Source organism: Limulus polyphemus, unplaced genomic scaffold (genome assembly GCF_000517525.1).
Source record: "Limulus polyphemus unplaced genomic scaffold, Limulus_polyphemus-2.1.2 Scaffold5210, whole genome shotgun sequence".
In the NCBI taxonomy this organism is placed as follows: Eukaryota; Metazoa; Arthropoda; class Merostomata; order Xiphosura; family Limulidae; genus Limulus; species Limulus polyphemus.
Window position 1 is genome coordinate 62,086 of NW_013670820.1, and position 10,055 is coordinate 72,140.

Sequence of the window (10,055 nt, forward strand, 5' to 3'; positions counted from 1 at the left end):
TGAATGTGTGTGTGTAATAAAATTTAATATTATGTGTATTGATTTTTTTTTACTTCTTCACTTCATACATAATACAGGGGCTGGCTCTCTAAAGACACCGATTGTATGGTGTACAAAGCATTGAGTATTCTACATGTTACAGTCATCTAATGTTCATCTATTATTGGCTGGTAATTCCTGTTTCACCCTGTACTCAAGCTTTTTAAAGAACACCAGATTTCTGTAAAAAAGTTAACTTCAAGGGATAATGATAACATACACTAGAATTATGATTTTTTAAAATTACTACTAGTTATTATGACCAAACGATGACATTGTACACTGCCCAGAAACACGGACGTTAGTGGTATAGTAGTTGTAAAGTTATCTCGACTGATACAAGAAGAAAGATGGACAATTTGGTGGGTTGGTCACTGTCTGGCTTGGTATCTTAGCGATGGTTTCTTTGTCTCGTTTTTGGGCTTGATGGGTAGAGAAACAAATGGAAGTGACTGGCAATCATTTTTTAAAGTAAATGTCATTGTTGATTTTTTTTAGCATACATATCTGTATTATGCTTATTGAGTTCCTTGGTCATCCCTACATAAATGAATTCTCTACTGAAATTGTGATTTTTGCAAACAACAAACCCGTTAATTCCTTTAATACTTTGAGTCAGTCAATAATGTACCTGGATATTGAAACACAATAATTAACTCTAATCTTACAAACTAATAATACCCAATTCCAGAAAGAATACTTACTTCACTAACTTCTCTACTGAAATGTTGTTTTGTTTTCTTCTGTTTCTGCTAGAGGATTCTTGTGAATAATACTCATTACAAAATTTATATTTTCTGACACAATAGGCCATCTGTTGTTCTCTGCCTGCTACGGGTCTCGAAACCCGATTTTTAACGTCGTCAGCCAGCAGACTTACCGCTGAGCAATACTGTTAGATATTGTTAAACGTGACCAGTTTGGTTAAGTGTTGTGGGATGAACGGAGCTAGAAATCACGACGTAAATTACACGAGGCTAACACCAAAGACTTTCAGTGGCACTACAGCGCGGGGAAAATGGAAATTGATTGTATGTGCACCTGCAAATATCTCTCACGTGGCAGTAAACGTAATTAGAAAAGTGAAAGCATATTTGTTTTGTTTTTTTTGTTTCATGAAGTAATATTATCCTCCAAATTTTTAAGTTTGTTTCTTTGTTTGTAATTTCGCGCAAAGCTACACGAGGGCTATCTGCGCTAGCCGTCCCTAATTTAGACTAGAGGGAAGGCAGCTAGTCATCACCGCCAACTCTTGGGCTACTCTTTTACCAACGAATTGTGCGATTGACCGTCACATTATAACGTCCCCACGGCTGAGAGGGCGAGCATGTTTGGTGTGACGGGGATTCGAAACCGCGATCCTCATATTGCGAGTCTAACCTAACCACCTACTGTTCTCTCTTAGACCTAGAACCTAAGAGACTCCCAGTGGGTCAGCGGTGATTTTACGGTCTCACAACGCTGAAATCTGGGGTTCGATTCCACGTGGTCGACAGAGCACAGATGGCTCCTTGTGTAGCTATGCGGAATCGTTCCCCAAATCTCGATGCGTTTCCCTTAATGTTTGGTAATAAATAGATTACTCAGTGTTATTTGGAATAATTGGAATACATCTAAATATCATATAATATCTATAAATCAAAATTTCTTTTAAGGTTCAAATCTGTAGTGTTTTAACATATCATAACTTTATACTCTACGTTTTATAAAATACGTTATTTGTAAGGTTTTACATCAGCAACCAATCATAAATCACTTATATAGGCCAAGTTCAAAGACAAAATATACAGTTTTTGAGCTACGAATCGCAGCCTATTACCTTCTCCAAGTTCTTGGTTTTAAATACAACTCAGTAGTCAGTCAGACACTGGACATTTTGGAGTTGAGTCTAATCCTCCAGCCAATATTAATAATTTTGTGGTTGAGGAAGGATCACACCATCCCTCCATTGTTTACAATCCTCTCTTTGGTTGCATTATATGGTTAACAATCTTAAAATAAGACGACCGCTAACTTGTTTGTGTTATTATATTCCACTTTTTATCTTTTCCCTTATCCTCCTAAAATCCACACAAGGTGTTGCTGCTTGTAAATCCCCCCTCCGTGAGCATCAATGGTCAACGCGTCTGTCTGTCAACATGGATCAATTGCAAGAGAAACTCATGGCTACCAAAAACTAGCCACTAGATTAAAGTATTGTTTAATATATGTAGTGGGATGGAATGTATACTTTTTTATTTCTTCTGGTATTTTGACGGGTGTGAAACGGCGTTTAGAATGATGGTGGAGAATTCGTTATAATTGGCGTTCGGTTCGTGATGTGGTACGAGTCACGTGACCAGCAGGTGGCCTGGCTTGATGGTGTGACGAAATTAAATTATTATTTAATCTGTGAACACTCCGTTTAAATCCAAGGTCATGACGTAATGTCACACTTGACTGTATACAAAGAATTATACATGTATATGTGTATAGAGGGGGGGGGGAGAATAATGAGGTTGTTTGTTATGAATTTCGCGCAAAGCTACACGAGGGCTATCTGTTGACCGTGATGACGCTCTTTAGTCATAAAAACAAAATAAACAAAAACAGCGAAGTCCTTAAGTTACGACTTAAAATATTGTAAAAAGTGTGTGGATAAGGCTTAAGATACATATTTTAGAAACAGCTGTAGACTAGGCTTAGTAAAGGAGCTATATGTTGACCATGATGACGCTCTTTAGTCATAAAAACAAAATAAATAAAAACAGCGAAGTCCTTTAAGTTACGACTTAAAATATTGTAAAAATTGTGTGGATAAGGCTTAAGATACATATTTTAGAAACAGCTGTAGACTAGGCTTAGTAAAAGAGCTGAACATTGTATGTTCTTTTATAGGCCCTGTAGGTATTTCGTTAGGATTCTAGTGAATTACTAGTTAGCCCTATATGATCACTTTGGTATAATAATAATTGGTAGTAATACTGATCTTACAATAATTTATCTTCCATTATCATGCTATTGGTGTGTGAAGATTATATTTTCTGCAGAATATGTAAAGCTTTTACTTGCTGTTACGACTTTATTAAACATTCTATACGCTTTACTATAGACACAAGGCTTCATATTCGTTCTCCCTATGATACAAAGTTTCGGCAGTTGGCGACGTCATTTCACTTCTAATACGATGTTAAGGACATTGACGGGATCAGGGAGGGGAGAGAGGGAAATAGTTCTCTTACACAGGCATAACAAGTCACAGTCACTTATAGTTTTATACTTCCCTCAGAATTGTAGTTCTTGTCCTGCTGGTGTTTTAGCAGCAGCAACTTACAATTTAACAACAAAGAAAATACCTTCGTTTTACGGATTTTATAAAAACTAATTAAATTAAATTAAATAATTTTAATTAAAAACTAATACAAAACATTTCCCTAGTTTCCGTAATACCAATAAAAGTCATCAGAAGTCGCTCTGAGCGTCACACTAACTGAAGAGGATTGATGGTCGGGTGCCTGCGTAGTAAAGTCGTAGTATTGTTCGTACTCGTGTACATTCAGATTGAAACACCAAACCTGTTTCCTAATTTAAATTACCGCCCACACCTTTTTTTTCTTCAGAATGTTTTGCTCTATTTACCAGTTCCTTTTCGTTACGCTCAGGAACATCTTATTAATGGAGATGTGTTTAAGATATGCTATACATCGTGGACATTGTGCTGGTCAATAACGAGATAGTAATTGTTCTTAGATAGAATAATATAATCTTTAATGTCGCCAGATATAGCGAGTTGAATTACGAAACGACAGACATACAGCTGCATAATAGTTAATCAAAAGAATACATGTCGTGAAGACGATGGTGTGTTCCTTGTTACGAAACGACAGACATACAGCTGCATAATAGTTAATCAAAAGAATACATATCGTAAAGACGATGATGTGTTCCTTGTTTTCTTCTTTGTTTAACAATTATTCGAACTATGTTTGTGGACTTAGAAAACACTACAATGAAGCTGTTCGGTTTCGTATTCACCACTAATATATATATATGCAAGCAAATGGCGTCCGTATAGAGGCTAGGTTTGATATTAATTTGAATCTTCAAGCACCAGAACATAATTAATATAACACTATGGTTTCCACATTCCTAAAGACAATGGTTACTTAACTCTTCTTGCTTTAAAACGAGTGAAACATCTACATTTTGAGCCATATGGTAATACTGCATGTTAAGTACAAGGGGTTTCAGTTTCGGTTATCAGCTCATGTGGTTTTTCTGAGAATTTACTTATAACTATCAGAGACCCGCAAAACATATTCAACAGTACTTATTTAGAGCTTCACGAGGGCTATCTGCGCTAGCCGTCCCTAATTTAGCAGTGTAAGACTAGAGGGAAGGCAGCTAGTTATCACCACCCACCGCCAACGAATAGTGGGATTGACCGCCACATTATAACGCCCCCACGGCTGAAAGGGCGAACATGTTTGGTGGGACGGGATCTCGTTATGTTGAGGGAAATTAAAGCAATGCTAGTTTTCGACAAGGGTAATTTAGATATCCAGTAGAATATGGTTGGGAAAGACAGCACAATGTCGAAACTTCCTTCCACTTAGTGGAATCGTCTTGAGGGTGGAATAAATACAATAGTGTGTGTGAACTACTGGGTGTCGTACCACGACTTAGAAACATCAAAACGTTGCAGTAGACTTGTGGTACCAAATATTGTTTCTTCTCAATGAAATAGAAGAGTTACGTAAAATACGAGTTCTTTAAAACCCTAGTAATATATATATATTCAGGGCGTAACTACTGAGGTTTGTGTGTGTGTGTGTGTGTGTGAGTGTATGAAAGTATAGATACATTTAGGGTAGACTTGAAAGCTACTGCAAGGCCTGTTCATTTGTTAATATCGGCTGCAGAATGATGTCACAAAAACTATGAAATCAAACTACCAGCAACTATACCATTCCGAAGGCTTACAACGTTAAAATTTGGGGTTCGATCCTTGCACTGCGCTTAAAATAAACAAATAAACAAACAGACTGTAATAAAGGAAAGCAACTGAAAATATTTTTATCCAGACATACGTCAAAATCTGACTTGTATTCGTTTAAAGAATCTGGTCCCAAGTTACGTCAAAATCTGACGTGTATTCGTTTAAAGAATCTGGTCCCAACTTACGTCAAAATCTGACTTGTATTTGTTTTAAAGAATCTGGTCCCAACTTACGTCAAAATCTGACTTGTATTCGTTTAAAGAATCTGGTCCCAACTTACGTCAAAATCTGACGTTTATTTTTACAGGAAATCTGGCCCCAACTTGGAACACATCAGTTACAGTTTCGAAAATACTGGATAAATCCTCTGACGTACCATTAATAAATTGTTGTGATTTTGAGCTACTATGTAAACAAAATTTTAGAAATAGGCAACAATGTATCGTTAATTCTTCCAGAGGCCTAAGAATGATACGAACGTGACCTCATGCTGTGAGAAAGGAAGATAATTCTGTTGCCATGACTCAGAATAAACACTTTCAAACAAAACTTAGAAAATAAGAGTAACAAGAACGTTAGGATTTAATAGTTTAAGTCACGCGAAATAAAAGGAAACGAAGAGAAAATCAGACCATTCGAAGAAAAGCAGCAAACGTGTAACTCCGTTTCATTTTCTCTGTTTTGTCCTGCACAATTTATACACAATAAAATTTGATCGTTATAAGTTATTTGTGTGTGTGTAATTTTATCAAGTCAGTAAGGCTTAGCTGAAATTGATTAATTAACCTTAAGTGTACACGTGCTTTTCTTCACACGGTCTTCCACACGTGCTTTTCGCCCAGCACCGATTATAATTTTAACAAACTAATTAAGAAAATTTCAATACCCTAATCGGCTTCACACCAGTCCACGGCCTAGCTTCAGTATCTTCTATTTCCTCTCTTTTAATAGTCTCTTCAACACCAGTGCCTTCTGGAGATTCTTCGGTTGTTTTCTCTGTAGTATCAGTTTCTTTCTTCGGTGATTGGTCTGCGGCAGGAGGGCTCTGTACACCAATTTTAATGGATTTCAGCTCGAGGGGATCAGATATGGTAGAGAAAAAAGAGTTAGGTTTAACCCGTCTTTGTGGCGTCCCCTGCTGACTCCCAGGTAAACTAGATACAGATGACGTTGGAGAAGACATTTTCCAGTGAACGTCTGTTAAACTTCGGAGCACCTACAAATATATACACAAACAAAAAAAAAGCAGTTTCAATCATCTTTGATCTTAGATTTCAGGGGTGTTATACTCATCGATGTCTGTCTGTTACCAGTAAAACTTTTAAGATATGCACAGAAAAATGGTAGATGGACATTTAACTGTTAATAAATGTATGTTAAAGTTTATACTTTAATTCGAATGATATCCGAGGGAATACCAATTTTCCACCGTACTAATAAATACTTGGATCTATATATCAACCTCTTGATTTTTTTCTGAGGGTAGTTTTCTCAGCATTACACAACTGTTATACCGGAAAAACAATTTAAGGTGTTTTATTTTTATGTCGCGACCATCAACATGACGTCAGCAACCCCAAAGTTTACCATAGTAAAACAACAGTAGTAGTAATACGGTACTAATATACGTATGTTTGCACATTTGAAAAGTATATGTATTTAATTTAGTTTATTAATTAACTTAGTTAATTTATTGTATGTTTAACAATATAGATTCTCAGTCACATTAGATCCTTTAAAGTCACAAAACCGGGGAAAGTAGGGGAAAAAAAGAAGTCTGATATTCCAGTGTTTTCTTATCCGTATCCACGGGTGAATCGTATTGATGTTTTTGGTTATATACATATATATATACATACATAAACGTGTATTAACAATCTTTGAAGTCTGCTCAGAATAGTTCAATATATAAGAACATAGGGCGTGTGGGAGGTTTTTTGTAGGGGTGGGGTGGGGCTGAACTTTCTTTGCCCGTTGGCCCGGCATGGCCAGGTCGCAGGTTCGAATTCCCGTCACACCAAACATGCTTGCCCCATCAGCCGTGAGGGCGTTATAATGTGACGGTCAATTCCACTATTCGTTGGTAAAAGAGTAGCCCAAGAGTTGGCAGTTGGGTGGTGATGACTATCTGCCTTCCCTCTAGTCTTACACTGCTAAATTAGGGACGGCTAGCGCAGATAGCCCTCGTGTAGCCTTGCGCGAAATTTAAAACAAAACACGAAAAGTTTTTGTAAAAAGAGAGAGAAAAACGTAACTTAGTCTTTTGTGAAACGATTTAAAGGAATTGGTAAATAGCTTGACTGTCGACAAAAATTACCCAAATTCTCATTAACGAGCCAATCTGGGGGCTGCAGCCCTCCTCCCCCCATCCTGTACGCCTATGTTTGACACAGAAATTAAGTGTAATTGTAACTCGAATAATTCAAATTGAAGTTTCGCGTAACACACGAAAAAAACCAACAAAAAACATGTACGTTTCGACTTGGACAAGTGACTTCGTGGTTCATATCGTTTAAGAAAAAATAAAGCAACACGTGATACTAAGGATCATCGCTAACTACATACAGTACACAAATATTATCGATTCTAATTATACACATATATATATTTAAGGAGCTTGTTTTTACCCAAGTGTTTACCATTGGCGTTTCGACGTGACTCGGAAGATAATAACTATTATATTATGATTTCAATTTCCTCAAGTAGGGCCCGGCATGGCCAGGTGGTTATGGCGCTCGACTCGCAATCAGAGGGTCGCGGGTTCGAATCCCCGTCACACCAAACATGCTCGCCCTTTCATCCGTGTGGACGTTATAATGTGACGGTCAGTCCCACTATTCGGTGGTAAAAGAGTAGCCCAAGAGTTGGCGGTTGGTCTTACACTGCTAAATTAGGGACGGCTAGCGCAGATAGCCCTCGTGTAACTTTGCGCGAAATACAAAAAAAAAAAATAAAATCCGCAAGTAGGCCTACTCAGTTTCAAACGATTTCTGTATTGTCCGCCAGGAATCGTCCTCCCTATTAATTGCTAATGGCTTTCAGTCCTCGTTGGGTTCAAAATAAATACTTTGCGAACTTTAATAACAATTAAATATCGCCTTGCATGTATTTGACGTCACTAACGGTGTCTGCATTACAAGAGTCCTGACTCATGTAATATGAGTCACTCCCGGAGAGTGAAACAATGAAGAAACCCTACAAATAAAATCTCTGTAAAGAACTAAGTTAATGAACTTATCTAGAAATACGAACCGATAACAAATATGTATATAAATATACACATTATATTTTTACTTACCATCCCTTAAACATAATAACGCATTATTTGTAGTAAATATTTTTAAAAATAATACAATACTAAAATCGAATGTTCGCAGCTCATGACTGATTAATGAACGTTTCAGTTGTACTAAAATAGTTTAATTATACGAAATGAAAAAAAAACAACAACAACAACAAACATCAAAGTCTAGTATCGTATTCACGACTGCTTACTAAGAAATAATTACATTACTAAAATCTGGGGTTTGATCCCCCGCGGTGGGCACAGCCCGGATAGGCCATTGTGCAGCTTTGCGCTGAAAGACCATCAACCACAGCTAAGGCATGAATAAGTAATATGATCTTGAAAAGATAGTCCTAGGTTATCTACTATAAACGTGAAAGAAAAAAAAAACATACTTAAATGTCAGCTAACTTACGTCTTCACTAGTTCAATCTACGTGACAATGAGACCCACCTCGTTCTTTTTCAGGTATCTAGTCTTACAGTGAGATTCATAAAACCGCGTTCTCGAGTCGCAGCAACGCCAGAGACCTCTGTTTATCTTTCGGCTGGTTAGCGTGGCAGACTTGTAAGAGCGAAAACTGCAATGCACATGTATTATGCATTTTACGGGGCCACTTGCATTGAACTGCGCAGCTGTTGTGTCAAGAAGAAGTCTCAATTGTATAGCGTAAAAATCATCAAATATGTTGCTATGACAACAAACGACCAATTCGTCACGTGGGTTTTACTGCAGTTTGCGTCGCACGTGACCTGATCTGAACCTTTCCACATACATTCATTTGCACTTGAGCCAAGATAATTGCAAAGTATAGGATCCATTTGTATTATCTAATATTATATTTTCTGAAGCTAGAAATAAACATATAACACAAATATATATATATGCTATTGTACGCCATACGTTATCTATCTATATATGTATCACGTGTTCTTGTAAAAACATAAATTTTAGTGCACGTTATAGACAAATTAAATTTGTTTATTCTTTCCAATTTAGATACAAGATGTGTATTTGAAATATAATGGTGCTGCCCTCTACATAATTATAAAACGAAATCATATAAATCAAGGGAAATAGCAAATAGATCGATAAATTACGTTCAAGAATTAGTGTCTGTCGTAGGAAAACTGAATATGACGACCAGCGTTTATATCTTAGTTTACTTACAAACATCACGTAGTTTCAGATCGTTTTAATAAATACTAAATAATGCCGTGACCAGACCCTTTCATTGCAGTGCCATCTGGTGCATTAAATAATTCTAAACAGATATATTTAACTAAAACGTGTTTTAAATTATAAACAAAATATATAATAATATCGGTGTTAATGCTTTTAGAAAACTAAAAAATGGTGTAATAATTAGACACACTTAACGCAGCGACACCTGTCGCTTGAAAAAATATTTAGTAGAGCCTGACAAAAAATGGAAGTAGGTATTAATTTTACTTAAACAAGACTATTATAATTTCACAGAACGGAGGAGTATTGTTTGTTTGTTTGCTTGTAATTAAGCACTAAGCTATGGGCTGTCTGTGCTCTGCTCACCAGGGGTATCGAAACCCGGATTCTAGCGTTGTAAGTCCGCAAACATATCGCTGTGCCACTGGTGGGGGGCACGGAGAAGTAGCTATCACATCGACATTAATGGACGAAAGATTAACTTTTCTCTGGTTTGAATTATTTTGCTCAGTTTGTTAAGATAATTGACATAAAACATATTTTTTAGTCCTTAGGATTTATTAAACT

At 36.7% G+C, this 10,055-nt stretch overlaps 1 protein-coding gene across 3 annotated transcripts in view; it reads right to left on the reverse strand.

Moving 5' to 3' along the window:
* LOC106472275 (dihydropyrimidinase-like) overlaps positions 1 to 8,918 on the reverse strand; it is a 70,403-nt gene extending 61,485 nt beyond the window's left edge. Inside the window, exons 1-2 of one of the 3 annotated variants that reach the window (XM_013932902.2) lie at positions 8,757 to 8,918; positions 5,904 to 6,233 (exon numbers count right to left, since the gene is read on the reverse strand). In XM_013932902.2, coding sequence (XP_013788356.1) covers positions 5,904 to 6,200 — 297 coding nt within the window. In that variant the 5' untranslated portion in view covers positions 6,201 to 6,233; positions 8,757 to 8,918. Of the gene's footprint in view, positions 1 to 1,858; positions 1,884 to 5,903; positions 6,234 to 8,718 lie in introns of those variants that run through there. The other 2 variants (XM_022400870.1, XM_022400873.1) reach the window with 2 other exon arrangements.
* Positions 8,919 to 10,055: the final 1,137 nt, after the last annotated feature.